Here is a 19,496-nt window from a genome sequence, read left to right as displayed (position 1 = left end):
AAAATTTCGCGCGCCTAGAATCAGCGTGACGATGTTCCTCGTTTCCAAGTTAAAGACTTCCTTTACAATTTGTTTAAGGTGATAATTATTCACCGAATCGTCGGTGATAATGCACAGCATTTTCTCCTCTGGGATGTAAATCTCTACCAGTTGATCCACTATTATTGCCAAATCTGAACCAAGTCTAGATAATCCTTGAATAGTCTCCCCAAACTCGGAATCTATCCCACGGTTTATTACAAACTCCGCATATCTGGTATCATTACTTTTCCCAGTACTAAAGAATACTTGAGCAATGGCAATAATCTTGATAATTGTTGCCATACGAAGCGTTTCCGTTCTCAGTACTGTAGTCATTGCGACATCTCGTTACTCGCTCTGGATTCCAAATACAATTTGCAGTGTAAACTGAGCGAGGAATGTTTCGTCCTGAAAGCTTTTCACAACCCCATCCGTCATTTACATACCTATCAGTTCCCCAAATAACTATCGTTTTGGTGTCAGTTAACTGACTATTAATCCCCTAAATCGATCCATTGTGAGCAACAAGCTAAAATACATGGATCATCGCGCTCTATACCTATAATTTGATGCATTTTATTGTGCGACAGTTACGGGTTTGATATGGCATGTAGTCGCTAATGGACGTTACAGCTGCGCATAATCGAAAATGTATGTATTCAGATATTGGAATAATGGCTTGGACATATGGCATCGTAAAATCTATACATGCTATCGGGAATGATCTAAGCAGTTTTATCCGACGATTTCATGTAGTATTGCGGTTATATTTTCGTTACAAGCTTCCGTTTTTTCTTTTTTTCATCTTTGTCGCTGTGTGAAGATCGAATCTGTTGCAACCATTTACACACGTATTATCATGCTGAAGATTTATTATTCGAATACACACGTATCTGCTAAGTATGTGCAAATAAGGGAAATTGAAATGTGCTACATTGTTTGCCACGAAGAAAAAGTTTTCAGGACACTCTCGGGAGATTCTGATCGCTTAATTTATCAATCTTATTCGGAATTATTTTCTTTGAAAAATAGTCGAACATCTCGTACAAAAACGATAATCCGGCTATCGGTAAACCCACGGCAAGCAGATAAAACCCTTCTCTGACATCGGAAAATGATAACGGTTTCTTTTCCGTGAAATCACGTTTGCGCGCATTAATTATTATCTTCTGCAAGAATTCCGTTTCTTTAACCAAATGTTCAGCAAAACCAGCTTGTAATAACATCAGCACGTATTTGTCAAAGATTGGTGAGACCGCGTGACCCTTTGCATAAATCATCGAGACTTTGTACGTGAAACGACCTGGTACGTAATGAATATTCTCGATCATTGATAGTGTAACATTTTCCATTGTGTTCAAATAATTTGCGTGCATTTTATCGGTCAATACTGCTCTGCCTTCCGGGACTTCCATAAAGCATTTTTCGATCGTTTCGCAAGGGATGTACCGTGCCAAGATCTTCTTTACTATTTCATCCTTTTTGTCCAAGTATTCTTCCGTATCAATTAGGAAGCCTGAAATATATATTGAAAATAATACGGAATACTATTGTAATAATCGCACATGACTGGAAAATATTGTCAACAGTTTTTCCGCTACGAAAGTTATTCCCTGTTTTTCGATTTACCGAGTTTCAGGTCTGCATCATCAACGAGTTCCTCTACACTGCTTATCTGGTGTATCAGGGGATGAGTCAAAAGACTGACGAGCGCAGTTCTGTAAGCGGCGGCCAAATGAAGACAGAGAAGTAACCACCAAATCCAGATCGTCCGGGTATTTCGAGGCAAACGGTCAGCCGACTGTTCCCAAAAGCTGCCCCAAACGATCAAAGCCCAGTGTCGGTTTCCGGCTGCCATCAACGTGACCGCAACTACGAGCATGGCTACTCCTGTGCTTCCCCACAGAGCAGGCGAGAATTTACTGATCATGCCTTCCAATCCGTGACTCTTGCCCCGGCGAGGGACAATCCACGTTGATATACCCTGCACCAATCGGCTGGACATTACGGAACCTGTCGAGCCTTTGCTAAGGGTAAGTCTACGGGAATGATATTATTACAGTACCTCAAAGTATGGTTGCGAGACGTCCCATCTTCCGAGAATCGCGCTCCTAGGCATATGGCTGCCAGCGCTGGCCTCGCCATCCATCGAATTTAATCGCGCGGGGCGATAATGGCTTGTCAAATTCAAACCAATTTTATCATAAACCATTCGAATCAATTTCGTTTCTATCCCCACACGCTGATTTTTCTCGTATTTCTCTTGCGGGTAAACGTAGGGTTCCCATGGAATAAAGCTAACGTTGATCACGCAGTCACCAAACTTTTCAGGGATCATTCCAGGCTGCAGAGCGGTTTCTTTTTCAAACTTTAAAGTTTCCGTGAACGTTCCAAGCCGTACAAGATTTCTCGATATCGGAGGTCCACAATAAGTGTATGGATAATAAGGTCGCCAAGTGTAAGCTTCGATCGCGTCTGGAACGGAACGTATTTTTTTCACTTTGTCAATAAGCATATATCTATGTATTTGGCTGTGAACAATTTTGTGAAATTTCATACCCGAGGTATTGCCACCAATAACCAAGACGATCACCTTGTAGACAAATTTCTTCCACAAATTTTTCATTAACCGCGCAGCATCCTCTTTACTTTCGGCAACACCGATCCACAATCCTCGAGGGTTCCAAGTACTTCCTACCTCTCCGAATTCGATTAAAGTCCCTAAAACTTCGGACAAGTCTACGCCGAGTATAATGTAACCGTTTGGTTTTTGGAAAATATCCCGCTTGTCGAACTTTCGCCCACCTGCGATCATGACGATCACGTTCGTCGTTTCCAGCGTGGAAATTTCTTTCAGAGAATAGTCGAGATTGTAATTCTCCGTCGAATTTCCGGCGATAATACATAAAATTTTCTCTGTCATGTAAATCTCTGCTATTTCGTGCACGATTGTCGCAAAGTCTGGACCAAAATGGGGTACATATTTTATTACATCTACAGGTGTCAAATTTCCGGCATAATTCGTCGAAAATTTTCCATATTCAGTGACGGTGTTTCCCTCAATGGTTGACACGATATTAGAGAAAGAAATAAGCGTATTAACAACCGTCACTAAAGAGAGTAATCTTAATCTCGGTGAAACCATGATGTATATTCGTCGATTGTGAAACCAACGGTGTTCAAGATCACTGCCGGTACAATCACTTACGGTAAACTGTTCGAACAGTTTTTATTCTCGAAGCTTTCGTTATTTAAGTGGGCGATTCTTATAAGTTTCGCATAAAACATGTCAATGATTTATTCAAAGCATCATAACCTTTCATATCAGTTAACGGACTGTTTCATTAGAATATCGTGAGTCGACTTGATAGATCTACGATTGAGTTCAATTTGGTTTTTTCGTTAGATATAAGCAAGTTTTCGCAGAATTAAAGTGTTTCAGATAGAACATTTATTAGTGATATATTGTTGCACAGCCACACACACTGTCATGATATGCGTGTGCACAAAATCTGGATGAGTTTCATAATAATCTCGCAAAAAAGAAATTTACAACATATTTATTACTACTTTATGAATCAATCCTATCGCAGAGAGAGAGAGAGAGAGAGAGAGAGAGAGAGAGAGAGAGAGAGAGAGAGAGAGAGAGAGAGAGAGAGAGAGAGAGAGAGAGAGAGAGAGAGAGAGAGAGAGAGAGAGAGAGAGAGAGAGAGAGAGAGAGAGAGAGAGAGAGAGAGAGAGAGAGAGAGAGTGAGAGAGAGAAATTCACCAATATTAAAAAAGTCAGCCTTAAATTTAAAAAAATGTGGAGAATTGGGTTCTGATTGAATTCTGATTGACAGTACTCTAGTCTTATTATTCGAATTCACATGTATTTACGAAGTATGCAATGAAGGGAAATTGAAAAGTGCCACACTGTTTGCCTCGAAGAAAAAGTTTCCAAGTCATTCTCAGGAGATTCTTATCGTTTATTTACCAATCTGATTCGGAATTATTTTCTTTGAAAAATATTGGAACGTCTCGTAGAAGAATGACAATCCGGCCACCGTTAAACCCACGGCAAGCAGATAAAACCCTTCTCTGACATTGGCAAATGATAATGGTTTCTTGTCCGCGAAATTACGTTTGCGTGCATTAGTGATCTTCTGCAAGAATTCCGTTTCTCTGACCAAATGTTCAGCAAAACCAGCTTGTAATAACATCAGCACGTATTTGTCAAAGATTGGTGAGACCGCGTGACCCTTTGCATAAATCATCGCAACTTTGTATGTGTCATGAGTTGTTAGGTGACGAATATTCTCGAGCATTGATACCGTCACATTTTCCATTGTGTTCAAATAATTTGCGTACATTGTGTTGATCCATACTGCTCTGCCTTCCGGGACTTCCATAAAGCATTTTTTGATACTTTTGCAAGGGATGTACCGTGCCAAGATCTTCCTTTGTGTTTCATCATTTTTGTCCAAGTATTTTTCCACCTCAATCCGCATGCCTGCAATACATATTTTGAATAATGCGGGACTAATATTTGTACGTGTCTCAAGAATATGTTCAACAGTTTCTCTGCTATAAAAGTTATTCCCTATTTTTCGATTTACCGAGTTTCAGGCCTGCATCATCAACGAGTTCCTCTACACTGTTTATCTGGTGTATCAGGGGATTTGTCAAAAGACTGACGAGTGCAGTTCTGTAAGCGGCGGCCAAATGAAGACACAGAAGTAACCACAAGATCCAGATCACACGGGTATTCCGGGGCAAGCGGTCAGCCGACTGCTCCCAAACGCTGCCCCAGACATTCAGAGCCCAGTGTCGGTTTCCGGCTGCCATCAACGTGACCGCAACTACGAGCATGGCTACTCCTGTGCTTCCCCACAGAGCAGGCGAGAATCTACTGATCATGCCTTCCAATCCGTAACTCTTGCCCCGGCGAGGGAGAATCCACGTTGATGAATCCTGCATCAATCGGCTCGACATTAGAGAATTTGACGAGCCTCAGCTAGGATTAAGTCTGCTAGAATGACATTATTACAGTACCTCGAAGTATGGTTGTGAGATGTCCCACCTTCTGAGACGCGAACTCGAAGGTATCTGGCAACCAACGAAGGCCTCGCTGTCCATTGTATCCAATGCCACGGCAAGATAATAGCTCTTTATTTTCAAACCAATTTTATCGTAAACCATTCGAATCAATCTCGTTTCGATGCCCGCATTTTTATCTTTCTCGTATTCCTCTTGTGGGTAAACGTAGGGTTCCCATGGAATAAAGGTTACGTTTATCGAACAGTTGGCTAACTTTTCAGGGATCATTCCAGGCTGCAGATCGGTTTCTTTTTCAAACTTTAATGCTTTCGTGAAGGATCCGAGCCGTACAAGATTTCTTGATATTGGAGGTCCGCAATAAGTGTATGGATGATAAGGTCGCCAAGTGTAAGCTTCGGTCGCGTCTGGAACGGAATGATTTTTTTTTCCACTTAGTCAATTACTATGTATCTATGTATTTGGCTATGAACAGTTTGGTGAAATTTCATACCCGAGGCATTGCCACGAATAACCAATACGATCACCTTGTAGACAAAGTTCTCCCACAAACGTTTCATTAACCGCGCAGCGTCCTCTTTACTTTCAGCAATACCGATCCACAATCCTCGAGGGTTCCAAGTACTTCCTACCTCTCCGAATCCGATTAAAGTCTCTAAAACCTCGGGTAAGTCGACGCCCAGTAAAATATAACCGTTTGGTTTTTGAAAGATTGCGTGTTGCATATCGAGATGACGTGCACCAGGGATTATGGTGATTACATTTCTGGTCCCCGACTTCATGAAGTATTTAATGATACCGTCGGAACAGTTATTGCCCGTTTCATTTTTGGCAACAATAGACAAAACATCTCCGCTTTGCGTGTAAACCTCCACTATTCGGTTTAACATTGTCGCCATGTCCAGGCCACATTGCGATTCACGTTTCCCGATCCATTTTGAAGCTGCTCTCTCATCACTGTCCGTCGAAATTTTTTTTACGCTACCATTTACGTCGATAGCTACGGCAACACGAAGGAAACTGAAAATCTCCGACATTATTGTACAGAGACAGACTGATCCTCCTTTTAATTTCATCGCGAAAAGAACTCCGTGTCGTTTCTTAGACTCGGGAATTCAATTTTGCCAAGTAAACTGTACGAACAATAATCCATCCTCCGAATTTTTATATATACCAACAAATCCTCGAAACTTTCATCATTATGCGTCGATCAATTATTCAAGGAACTTAGTGTCAACATCGGCTACGAAACTATTTGTTTTCAGGGATAAGACAGCGCGTGTGAGTATAGTAATGGATGGTAAAAGCCACCAGCCATGGGCAAACTTTGATTCGCACTCGGTCCTTACACCGTGATTACTGATTGTAAAATACTACACAAACGAATGATAATGGAAATTTAAGATTCAGCATCCGCAGCAATTCCCATGTAAAAATGTATTTTTCTTCCACCCGTTATAAACTCCCGTACAATGAAACACAACTACAAAACACGTGTACAATGTAAAATATCTATAAAACGAAGGCGTAAACACGCTATTACATCCACTTCGGACTTTTCGGTGTACATGTTGGCACTCTTTGATCTGTGGTCATTTCAAATGCCAATCGCAGCAGCAGATCTTTGGGCCTTGATCATGCGGGCGTAATTGACTCGGAGCAAAAGAGGTTTGTTATCTTTTTTTTCATTGCATAAGGTGAAAAAATTATAACAAAACACATGGTGTTCGAGATGATAATTTAAACATCTGAAAAGTGTAATTTACGTTTGTTGTTCACGTTTCGTTCTTGAGTGCGATCAAAATAGTAAAATTAGAAAGCCCCGTCCCCGATTACGAAAAAGTAAATCAGAAATTTTCCTTGGGTTTTGTTAGCAAATTCGAATAATGAAATGAAAAGTTGAGCTCGAACGCATTAACGTACCACGTATACTAATATTTAATTCACATAACTTGAGTGCCGACTAAAATCGGGGAAACGCAGAAACTTTTAAGTGGTGGCAATAAGTGGGAAAAGAATAATCACCGAATAAGTGCAAAGTGGCCTAGTAGTTGACCGTCGCAGATATCGGATAGCTCCGTCGCATTCCCATGCATTTTTCTCTGTCCACGAACAAGGCGTCCACTTTAGCCTTCAGGTCAGACTCCAAATTGGCCCTCGTCCTCAGGAGTTGTTGGTGCTGGGCTTCGCTTTGCTGCATCTTCATGTGCATACCGCCAATCATTCCATTAATCGCCTCCACCTCGCTGATCATACTGGAACGTGTTTATCGGATGATCGTGAATTATGAAAATCAACAACCACTGTAATTGAATAAAGGTAGTGATCATTTATCGATCGTTCACCAACCAGAGCTGGGCGTAATCACGGCAAAGTTCAAGCTCGGGCCGATGTGTTCTTGCCTCGAGGCGAGTGTGGGCCACCTTTAGAGCCGAACTTTTGTCGGCTATCGCTTTACCCATCAGCTCGAGGTTTTTTTCTATTTCAAATATCTCCCTCTGAATCTACAACGTATAAAGCGAGAAAACGTAAGCATCCTTATCTTGACACTTAATTGATATCTACGAACGTGTTTGATACCTTGTGCAAATGTATTTGCAGCTTGCTCTTCGCCTCCAGCATTTCGGCCGATCTACGCGCCAACGCGTTATTCGTGTTGCTCCACGCATCCCACATTTCCTGCGCCACCGCGTTTATGGTGATTTCAATTTCACTTCGGAGTTTACACGACCTGGACCGTTCAGCCTGTGATCTTTTCACCGTACTGTTCGAAGCCTCGGCCCAAGACTCAGCCTCGGTGATACTGCAAAATCGTAATTGCGGTTGTGCGCTGCTTTTTCCAAAGAAGGTGCGTGGCATTTTCGAGTCCTTACCATGGGTCATATTTTTCAATCCCACCATAATACTGCAGGCCTCGGCTGAAGTTATTCAGCTGATGACACATGGTGTCTATTCCAAGAGCCCCTTCCTTGTTCTTTATATCCACTTCTAGCTGATTCTGCGACGCTCGGCCGTTTCTTAACTGCGTGAAGAAAAAATCGGATCGGAGATTCAAGTTTTTGAATTCTCTTATCCTTGTTTCAAATTCTTGTCAAGGCCATACCTGGTCAATGCATTTGTCCGTGAATTGTTCGAGCTTCTTTTGACCATTTCTCACCGTCTCGATCTCCTTCAATAACGCTTGCTCAGTTTCATCGTGAACCAACTCTGTCCCTGCGAACACAGAATAGGACGTATTGATCGCGAGGCTACGCCATATATTTCTTCTTTTTAGAACGGAATTACCCATACTTAGTGCTCACCTTTTCTCGACTCTCTGTGATAGAGGCACTCTTGGGCGATGTGTAGCTGACCGTCCAAGTCTTGAATAGCCTTCTGCAATACCCTGCGACACTCTTGCATCCTATCGTTTTCCATAATCAATCGCTGAATCTCCGAAGCAAGTTCGTTCCTCCAGAATGTGACGTCAGTTATCCTTTCCCCAATCTTCCGACCCGTGTCTCTTTGGCCACCTTGGACCTTCTCATCAGCCAGCCTGACGCAAAATCGCATAATCCCATGAACGGATTACCTTTCATATTTTCATGACCGTACTTGATCTATACTTACCTCATGAGCTGGACAGTGTCGGCTCGAAGTTTTTCGGAGAAATTCTTATTGGAATCAGCCTCATTGTAAAACCTGATTTGATTTTGAACCCATTCGTAAGGTGTGTATCTAGTGTAAAGCGCCGCACGTGCAGCATGCGCAGGGTTCCTTTCAAACCCTGTGACCAAGTTTGGAAAGCGAAGAGGTTCGGTTGCCATTCCATTCGGGGTGTAACACGGGTCGACCATTTGATTCGTCAGTGGTTGACTAGGTCTGATCGCAACAACTTGGAATTATTCAGTGCGCAATTTGGATCACCTACGGAAATTATGTTGATGCCTATGCTGCGGGCCTCAGAGATTTTACTAACAAAGGCATCACTTCGATATTTTCGTAGCCTAAAGTTGGTCGCCACGGATGTGGCCTTGGGGTTCTGTAATATTCTCCGGTTCGAACAGGAATCGGAGGCCCAGATATTTGCTCCATACAGGGCAGTGCTCTGACTGAACTCCATGGTTGGAGTTGCTGTTCGGAAGAACGTGAAAAATACGTTGGTTGCTATTCTCCGGTTATAAACTAATTTCAATTCGAATAGAAGCATAGTTTTATGTACCGTGTACATCACCGTTTCCTGTTCCTTTTTTGGTTCTTCCTTAACAGTTGCCATTGCGTTGAGTTTTATTCTACTTCTAAAAGAATAACTTGTAATTTGTCACTCCTTTTCCGTTCCAGCCTGATCGTCTTGTATACTTCACGTATTTAACATTGGCATGTGTCGGAGATTACGATGATCGAAGAAAAAATTCAAACTTTCATTTATTTTCTGATAGTCTTTTCGCTCAATTTCATAGATTCATTTCACTTTTCTGTGAACTTCATTACCAGAAGTGTCAACCGATCCTTTTCAGTTATTTCAGCACAACCTCCCATCCGACATGCAGACAAACGATGAAGGCGACGATATTAACGTCAGTCTCGAATGCAAATGTATGACAAACAGACGCGATGATTTCCTTTTCTTCCATAGATCACAGTTGCCGAAAAAGTTTCGAGCACCGTGAAAAGCTCGAGGAGCAGAGCATTGACTAGGAGCGTTATCGGAAGTGCGGATAGGTCTACAGATGTACATTCCAACTCAATAGAACACGACTTCGTGCGGATATCGCCGAGTTATATAGAATTCAAAGATGCCTGCGAGGGGATGACCTTTCGCCAACTGATAGTCATACAAAACACAGGCAAACATTCCGCCCATGTTCGCATCTGTTCGCCGAATTCAATAGTAAGTGACATTACACAGAAGAGCGCAAGTCTGGTTAAACTGCAATTAACTTTTCCCACTTGCATAGGCATTCCAAATCAAGACGCTCCAAGGCGGTGTCTTTCTGAGCCCTGGATTAAGAATATTGCGGTGGGTTCATTATTCATACAAAAGGAACTCAGTCTTGCATGCCATGATTCCCATTTACATCAATTGGACTTATATCGATTACCACGTTATCTGCACCTTGGCGAAAGAAAACTTGTCCATCGAGCCAAATTCCTTGGACTTTGGTATCGTGGACATCGGCTCCACATCGGGCATCAAGATATTGACTCTAAAAAATGACGGTGGAAAAAGTACGAGGTATTATAAGTTGACGGTGTGTTCGAGGAAAACGTTTCATCGTCTCGTGCTAAACTCTCCGTCGGTTGTAGTTCACGAAAATCAATTTGTCTGTCTTGACAGGTTTGCAGTTGATTTGGGACCCAATGAAATGGAGCTCTCGGTTAGACCGTTGAAAGGTGTAGTGCGAACACGGTCAAAAATGGCTCTTCGCGTCGAGCTAATCGGTGTAGAGGAAGGATCTTTTTACGGAGAGTTCTGGTGATTATATATTATGAAATTGAAGCTATAACGGCTTTGAGTCAACTGTTTTCCTCTGCAGGATCAAGTCGACACCGAATATACAGGTGCCGGTACGGGTGAATATAATTATTCCACGTTTGGTAGTTTACCATCCAAACACAACCGGCGACTTTACTCTGATAGACTTTTCACCAACATTTACCAATACCGTGCGACACGATACGCTGATCTTGAGGAACCATTCGGCCCAAGTATCGAATTTCGTTGTCCTTGGAGAAATAGAAAATGATTTGATACCTATTAACGTGGGTATACACCTGAATAACTTTTGCTGCTCAATCGTATCATAGTTAGTAGAATGTAACTACTATAAATCCATTTTGCAGAATATCAATTTGAAGAAACATCCAGAGTTCGAAGTTTTCAAGATACATCCACTTGAGGGTAGAATGGATCCATTTGAAGGGCGTATTTTCAACATCACGTAAGGGTACCTCCAATCTTTATTCAGTTACATACGATTGATGAATTTTATTCCCTGACCATCCGTATAGATTCTCGCCGACAAACAAGGTTCTGAAAAATGTAGGCGAATTTCGAAAAGACGAGAGCCGAGACTTCATGATCTTTGTACGAATATTCAGAATTCACTGTACCGAAGTAAAAGACATTATAAGTATGCCTATTCTATAGTTATATCGTGTAAAATTTGAAGAAAAAAACTTACAATGTGTCTCCCGTGAAATTCATACAGAAGAAGAAATTAGCTTGGACGACCGAGTGGAGGAACCTCTTGAGAAGGTGCAGTTATGTAAGCGACCTGATATTACGATTAATCGAACACGGCATAAAACCTGCTTCATGCGGGATAAATTTATTTTCTGTCTAGTGGAACCGAGGTCCGCGGAATCTTTGGCAGTATCGGATAACGAACCTCTAGAGCCATCCGGATACGAAACCGTCCGCCTGTGTCTCTATGGAGCAGCGGAAGAAGCTCGCTTGGATTTTGTACCTAACGAATTGCACTTTGGAGATGTAACATCAGGAGCAGTTGTACATCGAGAGCTTACGATAATAAATCCATCTAGTTGGAAACCTGTAGTGTATAAGTTTGCGACAAACTCTGCTGTTCGCTGTCAACCTCGGACAGAGCGCATAGGGCCGCAAAAAAGCTTGCAAGTTTTGATCACTTTTACTGGAAATTATGGTGGTATTCTTATTTCTATTCTGACAATATCTTTCTAACTAAGAGCAACGCATCATCGTTTCGCCCAATTTTTCGATTTCACATTGCAGCCAAAGTTCCGTTCAGGCTCATCTTTGAAATAGCTGTAGAATCCTGCGATCTGACCAAGTTAAAGTATTCCTATATCGCCGGAAAATCCTGCTCGATACTAGCTTGGTATAATTCAATTATTCCGCCAACGAAAGATGTAAAGAAAAAACTTTGTCAAGGTTCGTCCGAACATGATGTTGTCAGTTATACCGGGGACATTTCTCTGTGTTTATTGTAAAACTCTACAATGATCTGATTTTTTCATGAACAAGTCTATTTTATGTACAGAGCATATTCCAGAAAATCATGCAATTTCGTTTAATTTCAATGCAGGTCCCACGTCATGTGAAATTATTGGCGACGGAGCATTTTTGAATCAAGGTCCGTTTGAATACAAAGTGGAATATCACCGCCAACTTGAATTGTATATGAAGAATGATCTTCCTCCTGAGTTGGACAATAAGTACGCGTTAACTCCAGCAGAGGCTGCATTTAAGTCCTATCACCGGCGTTATTGGTCTAATTATATACAGTCGAAGAGAATCGGAAAAGAGAAAACAGATTCGAAACGTTCGACGGCAGGCTCGAATGGCCTAAAAGATTGTAAAAATTTGCTCACGGCTAAATTACCGAAAATAAGTGAGCAGTCTGTAGCTCTGAAAATGTTGAACCAGGCAAAGCTGCACAAGGTTAATAAGGCTACAGACGAAATGCTTGTCCCACTCTCGCCGTTGCAGATTTACAATGTTAAGATTACTCCGACTGTCCTCGGTTATGGATTGGTTAGTCTGGATTTTATTTTTAACACTTGAAATAACGGATTCCGGATTCATCCAATCAATGCAACCTTGATAACGCAGGTAGCTCCTAAAAGTACAAACTATCGAACCTTACGCATAGAGAACTTGAACGACTTTCCAGTAATGCTACGCCTAGTCAGCTTGGTATCAAAGGCGATTAGTTTTCCAAACGGTTCATTGATAATTCTTCATGCTGGTGGGCAGGTTACTAAGATAGTTGAATACCGAGCGCAAAGCATCGGAAAGTTCAACACGTATATTAATTACATCATCAACGATAATCATTCGTTCGCAATGACTGTTACCGCCAATGTTATCGTCAAGTTTTTGAGCCTTAATTTACGCGATATAACTTTCGGCCACCAATATTTGCCACAAGAGGCCTACCAACCGATCGTTTCATATGTTGAAATAAGAAACAATTTGGATGCAACAACAAGTTTCAGGTAGACTTGCCGTTCAAATTTTCTAACTCAACCAAGATCTGAAATACCATGCTGGTTAAATTCTGGAATGTATTGCTTACAGCTGGGACATACATTCGAACACTGGATTTAGGATATATCCATTGACTGGAGAAGTGCGAGGGAATCATACATTGCTTGCCGAAGTGTCTTACGAGTTGATCTCTTCGAAATCCAATAATACGGAAGCTGTGTTGACCAGCGAGTCTGGTACCTGGATCAATCTCAAATTGAATGCCATACTGAAGAAACCAGATGTTGCATTCATAAATGATAGCCTCAACTTGGACCCAATACCGTTAAATGTAACTACTACTGCCGTTGCAGTTCTCCATAATGCTGAGTTCAGCCAGGTCGTATTTCAAATCAACCCGTCGGCATTAATTTATGGCTGCGAAGTTTACCCACAACACGGGGTTATTTCGCCACGCGGCATTGTTGTCCTGGAAGTTAGTGAATAGATATAATTATCAATACAAAAAAGTACTCGCGAATACTATAGACATTAGAGATTCGAATTAATCCGTTGATCTCACCGTTTCTTCGTGAAGATCAGATTGAGATTCGACGCATGCTTTAAATTCTCAATTACGATTGACGTTCTCGTACAAACGTACATGAAACTGGAGCTAAAATTACTCGGTGAAGTCTCATATCCGATGCTGAAACTTTCCCCAGAGAAAATTTACATGAATCGAATTAGCGCAGACGCGTTTGCTAGTCACTTACTCACCGCTCGTAACTGCGGAAAAACTCTCGCCAAAGTACAGTTCCTCTTGGACGAATACCCTGAATATTCTGTTTCGCTTTCTCCGCGTAGAAGAGATCCTTGTATAGGTATTAAACAAGAAGCACACCCACCTACTACGGTGGTCCTTAAAAAGGTCATTTTTGAATTTCTCACCCCCCCCCCCAAATCAGTTCAAAATAATTGAAACATAATTCCCTCATTTTTTCAGTTTCTTTTATCTCAATTCCAACGCGTGCCCCAAAGGGAGTGAATTTTCTCATTCAACTCTTTCAAGGGCACATTAAATCTAGCGAACGGATTTCGATAAGATTTGGTATGCGGGGAGGTTCTTGAGTCGTTGATTACGAATCTGAACGTAAATTTGAAAATTCAAAATGGTATATCCAATATAGCAACATCAACTGATTTCTGGGATTTTGGTCTGCCATGTTCGATCCGCTATTTTGAATATTCTAGTTTCAAGTTTGCATTCGTAATCACCGACTCAACAAACCCCCCTGTATCAAATTTTGTAAAAATCTGTTCGGTAGATTCAATGTACTTCTGAAGGGATTAAATGGGAAAATCCACCCTTTTGCGGACACGTGTTAGAGTTGAGATGAAAATTTGAAAACATTTTGGGGGTGAACTGGTCGAAATTAAAAAAAGACATTTTTACGAACCACACTAATACCTACATACTCAAAATATAGAAAAGATGAGAAAGAATGTGATATTCTTTAGATGGCGAAGGATTGACTTTATTACCTGGTGATTCTGTGTCATTTTACCTGCACTTTGCACCGATTGATCTGGCCAGATATGCTTTTTACCTACCCATTGTAGTGAACGAAGTGTTAGGCCCCGTCTTGATTGAGAACCCCAAGTCTATCGCACCCTCTGAGTTCCTGAAGACACGTGAGATGTATTATGTTCATTACCCTGGAATACAGATTACCGAACTACCACAACTCATCCCAACAATTTTCATTGACTGTACTGTTTCGGAACATGTTTTATCATTCAGTCAACATGTATTCCATTTCGATACCACCTCAAATAAGGTAGCATTGCCAATTATCATTAATTGTCGCAATATTCTGGGGATCGAGCCGACTGAAATTTTTGTTACAGGTAATGGAACAATTACGAGTTTCCAACCAGACTCATGACGATGTTTCCTTCCTTATTCGCATCGACGAATTCTCTCAGCCTAACTCTCCCTTTTCCATCGCATGGCTGTCTGGTATCGAACCAACAATCACGCCTCTATCAATTGTCTCTACTTTGCCGCCCAATAAGGAGATTATATTCCGAATTGAGTTCAAAGCTGTGATACAGGGAAATTTCGAAATTGAAGCTCCTATATTCATCAGGGGCGAGCTAGAAGGCAATATGTTCAATAGCCTCCTCATCGACGGAAGCAACATAGCGAACTGCATGTTTCCTGACAAACCCGATTTGTACTTTGCCCCCTTGCCGCTGTGTACTCAAGCCGAGCAAAAGTTGACATTAAAAGTCAGAAAGTGTCAAAACTGCTTTGAGATTGTATCCGCTGTGATGAAACCCCTAAATGTAGTTGGAACTTATGCTGTCGACTGTATTCAGGTCAAGTTTATCGGTGGAAAGATTGTGGATGGTAAAAACAGGTACATCATTACTGTCCCCTTGTCCGTCATAGTTCAATCTTACCCAATATGAAATATGATTGTCTCATTATATCATTAGCAATGAAGATCTGAGCGTTTCTGTACAGTTCCGTAGTGAATTTCCAGTGGCTTTTACCACAAGAATAGAATTTCTTGTAGAGGAAAGAGTTGTTTGTTCGGTTAATGTCTGCGCCACCGCTGATAACTGTATTCTAACAACTTATGGCTTTTTGCGAGGCACGCTTAAGCACGATGGATTAACCAGTCTCCAAGAAAGGACCTCGGTTCCTTCTATAACGTCGCGTGGCGATGGAAGCTCGTCGTTAACGAAACAAGAGTCAACGTTGCCTCGAAAATACGTGCGTGTATCTTGTAAATTGAAAACGAAAAGTTCAAATGCGGTTCTACTTTTTTGGTAATTGAACTAGTACTGCGACTGATGTATACTGCTTACATAATTTCAGATGGAAACACCGTCGACAAAACTTAATCCCAATCTTCACCCCAGCATGAATGCTGTGAGTGAAAAATCGTGGCGAGTTTATGGACCAAAATTAAATGCTGTCCAAAGCGAGGATGAGAAACCTGCATTGATGAATGACGACAGCAGCGATCTGGCTTCACTCAGCTCAAAACTCTTAGCACCCCTGCTTCCACTTTCGGATCGGCATGTCAAATTGTCCAAAGATCTGTACCCTTACTTTCCGATGCCGAAGAAAGCAAAGTCAGCCCAATTATGGATTTTGTCAAAAATTGGAATTACCTTTGCCAAGTTTTTAAGATTATTACTACGGTTTCATGCATTCCATATGTTGTAGTGATAACGACAGTCACATGCAGCGAACCCTCACTGCAACGGAACAATGGATGTATTCTGGTCCGTTTAAATTCAATTTTTATGCAAGCATCGTCGATGGTACTACTGCGGTATTGTCCGGTGTATGTACAACGACATCTAGATTTAAGGATAAACGATCAACCCATGCGGTCAATCAGTCATTCATAGATTTGTTAATATCACTCGCTGGACCATGCGTTCTGAAATACATTGGGGACGTGTAAGATATGATCTATAATGCATTCATACTATTTATAATGCTTAGTTTTGAGGGAGGCAAACCGCACTTTCACTTTGATAATACATTCTTATTTTCTTGTTAGTTCTAATATACCTGAAGACCCCGTGAAAAGAGTTAACTACGTTCTTAAGCTGTACACGAACGTTTTAGACTTCTTGGCTGTTCAAGGTGCGCTTTTAGCCCATGTAAATCCCAAGTTCCTACTCAGTTTCAATGATTATTTACTATACGATAACTGGAGTGAACGAAATTCGGTAAGCTTCAATATTCAAGTGACTCATAACACGCTGTCTTGTATTTTGCCCAATTGTTATGGGTTCTTTGAAAATTTCAATTTTAACATCACTCAGGCTGGAGCTGAACCACCGTCGGAAATGGCAAATACATTACAACGTGAAAAAATTCCGAGAGAATTATTCCAATCTCGTAGCATGCAATGCTGGCTTGACGTAGCCTTGCAAACTTTCAAGATCCTGGTCTTAAAGCGAATAAGTGTGAGGGATTCTGAGGGCAAAACCGTCAGTCCTCAGAATCGAAGTAATTCAGGTACCGTAACCTTAGAAGCGAACACGGTGAGGTACATGATGCACTTGATGTCATTTTAATCGAATATCGAATATGCCGAAGGCCTGTCATATCTTAACGTGTTCCAGCGTACTCGAATACCCCATAAACAAAACGAGTTTTACAGGGGAGTCGAAGGACACCTCTCGATACACAGTCGAAGAAATCATTCTATTGAACTGGCTGCAGCATCATTTCAATCAGCAAAGATCCGAGGAATGGATGAAAGATGACAAAGCCAACATGAACCCTCGTCAAAGAATGGATGTTCTCCAACCGCGAACAATATCAAACTTTGAGAGCGATCTTTCCGATAGCCTGGTGCTCATTGCTGTTACCGCAGCATACTGTCCATACCTTATTCGAGATCATTTTAAAAATATCTACATCGCTCCACAAAATATGGAAGAAGTATGTAATTCTTTTTCACTTTGCAAAAGTGTACATAGACAGAAGAGGTTTTTCTTGCAAGGCATTACTTTTTCGTTTCACGCGCATCATAGACGAGATGACTTTTAAAAAATTTGCTCCTCGCAGCTGGCATTAAAATTCTGTCACCTTCCCAATACAGATATTTCATAATGGCATCTGTCTCACTGCTGCCTGGCGAAGAGTTCGTATCGGATTTATGATTACCGCTGCTCAAATTGTCAACCCAAACTGTGTACAAATGGTGATGCTCGTCACCCATCTTTATTCCATTCTTCCAACTCTTCGGCCCAGTAAGCAGGTACTGAACAAAGAATTTCTGTATCACACCGATATGGAATAATTTGTATACTTTAGTCTATATATTTTACAGCTACAGTTTTGCTGTCCGTTAACGGAAACCATCACCCGTCAGATAACGATTCAGAATGCATCGGATTTTCCTGTTAGTTACATCGTTGAGTTCATTGGCAACGAGATGAATTTCTTTACCGCCTTAGTCCAAAAATCAATAGTCAGCATTAACAACCATGCCTCTGGAAAATTGAGAATTCGATATCATGCTAGGAAAATTATTGAAACCAGGGGTACATTGTTCTTGCTCATAGCAAAACTGCAAATTTTTATATTTCGATAACGGTGGAATTCTATTTCCCTAGCTTTTCTTATTCTGTGCGGTTCTTCCGTCGCGCCGCACTTTGCACAGAATCATGTTTTCGAATTAGAGGGATGCACGAGCTATCTGGGCATCACAAATAACTACGATATCGAAGGAATACTTTACAAAGTCTGCGAGGAGACTTTAAACATTTCCGTCCCTTTTAAAGAGGCAGCTGAATACAATATTTCATTTTCCGAGGAACAGCCTACAGTCCCCGGTTAAATACTGCGTTATATTAATTTTCCAATCGCCTGCTAATAAGTCATTTTAACAACGAACAATATATTTAGCATCTCTGAAATTGAGTGGGTGGGCGGATTTGAGGAACAGAAAAGTACCTCGTCGCTTATTTCTCAATCAGAAAACTATTATTGCCAAGGAGAATGCATTCCAAGCTCATTTGTCAATGACTGTCGCGTGTATCGCCCCGACTAAACGATCTTTCTGGATTGTTTTCGAATCTGGAATCGGTGACTTTATTATTCAAGTTGGTTCTCGTAAATTATATCGATTAATGATTTGAATATCAGTTTTTAAAAATCGCTACGATAGAAAAACAATGTTTGAATACTGGATAATATTTAATTTTGCCACAGATAAATTCAACTTCGAAGAAATCAACAACAGATTACGTTGCTGTTGAATGGGAACGTGAAATATGTGTGTGCACCAATTTACCTCAGGAATCATCCAGCAGCTGCCCATTGAATATCGAAGTAGCAATACCCGTTAGAAACGTTCAGCTATGGAAATGCATAATCGAAATGTTCCAAAAAACTTTAGATTCAAAAGAATGTTTATTCTGGTCTCATCATTTAGGTAATTTGCCGTAAAGAAAAGACAATCGTTCAAGCTATTTCATTTGAAATTATTTCCTGAAAAATCAGATACCGATATCGGTTTACGACTAATTCACTGGCTTATGGGCGATTACAATGATTCAGCAGCAAAAGAGTTCATGCACATATTCAATACATCTGTGGTTTACGATGTTACGACCACGGATGATGGAAACCTCATTGTCCCCAAAAAACTTGCTGTACAAGGTTTCTGGTCGATTTCATTTTATTTACACATTCCCAGTTTCTCGTTGAAAATATGTCCTTTAAATCTCGGCTATTTGTGTATTTTTGCAGATGTACGACCTCGTGGAACAGAAATTAATATGTCAGTTCATATTTCGGAAACTACGCCTCAGTTCTACGAGACATCGATAAGACTGTCTTCTCCCGATGGCATGGAGCACCGTTCTTATAAGATTGACTTTCTTTGCAAAACGCCATTACCAGCTTCAATTGATCTCAAAACAAGCAATTATCGCAATAGAAGGGAGAAATAATTATTTTTTC

At 41.1% G+C, this 19,496-nt stretch overlaps 4 protein-coding genes across 4 annotated transcripts; 2 read left to right on the top strand and 2 right to left on the bottom strand.

The window, feature by feature from the left end:
• Window positions 1-3,759: 3,759 nt before the first annotated feature.
• LOC124293237 lies at window positions 3,760-5,044 on the bottom strand. The gene is made up of 2 exons (XM_046733314.1): window positions 4,620-5,044; window positions 3,760-4,513 (listed from the first exon to the last, which is right to left on the bottom strand). The coding sequence occupies exons 1-2, from the start codon at window positions 4,993-4,995 to the stop codon at window positions 3,990-3,992; spliced, it is 900 nt and encodes a 299-aa protein (XP_046589270.1). The 5' UTR covers window positions 4,996-5,044; the 3' UTR covers window positions 3,760-3,989.
• A 2,058-nt stretch (window positions 5,045-7,102) lies between these two features.
• On the bottom strand, window positions 7,103-17,429 carry LOC107220078 (tektin-3-like). The gene is made up of 10 exons (XM_015658505.2): window positions 17,406-17,429; window positions 9,260-9,283; window positions 9,017-9,171; window positions 8,668-8,919; window positions 8,361-8,593; window positions 8,162-8,271; window positions 7,932-8,080; window positions 7,639-7,861; window positions 7,408-7,562; window positions 7,103-7,313 (listed from the first exon to the last, which is right to left on the bottom strand). The coding sequence occupies exons 1-10, from the start codon at window positions 17,427-17,429 to the stop codon at window positions 7,103-7,105; spliced, it is 1,536 nt and encodes a 511-aa protein (XP_015513991.2).
• Window positions 9,769-11,475, top strand: LOC124293236. Its single transcript, XM_046733313.1, has 7 exons — window positions 9,769-9,928; window positions 9,996-10,273; window positions 10,376-10,513; window positions 10,575-10,800; window positions 10,882-10,979; window positions 11,050-11,306; window positions 11,385-11,475. The coding sequence occupies exons 1-6, from the start codon at window positions 9,848-9,850 to the stop codon at window positions 11,186-11,188; spliced, it is 960 nt and encodes a 319-aa protein (XP_046589269.1). The 5' UTR covers window positions 9,769-9,847; the 3' UTR covers window positions 11,189-11,306; window positions 11,385-11,475.
• On the top strand, window positions 16,005-19,486 carry LOC107220077 (cilia- and flagella-associated protein 47-like). Its single transcript, XM_015658504.2, has 11 exons — window positions 16,005-16,472; window positions 16,576-16,747; window positions 16,844-17,070; window positions 17,147-17,468; window positions 17,629-17,787; window positions 17,860-18,073; window positions 18,146-18,364; window positions 18,438-18,634; window positions 18,744-18,966; window positions 19,035-19,193; window positions 19,284-19,486. The coding sequence occupies exons 1-11, from the start codon at window positions 16,213-16,215 to the stop codon at window positions 19,484-19,486; spliced, it is 2,355 nt and encodes a 784-aa protein (XP_015513990.2). The 5' UTR covers window positions 16,005-16,212.
• Window positions 19,487-19,496: the final 10 nt, after the last annotated feature.

The sequence above is a fragment of the Neodiprion lecontei genome, chromosome 3 (assembly GCF_021901455.1).
Source record: "Neodiprion lecontei isolate iyNeoLeco1 chromosome 3, iyNeoLeco1.1, whole genome shotgun sequence".
In the NCBI taxonomy this organism is placed as follows: Eukaryota; Metazoa; Arthropoda; class Insecta; order Hymenoptera; family Diprionidae; genus Neodiprion; species Neodiprion lecontei.
The sequence above is the reverse complement of the archived record's forward strand: the minus strand, read 5'-3'. Positions and strand labels throughout refer to the sequence as shown.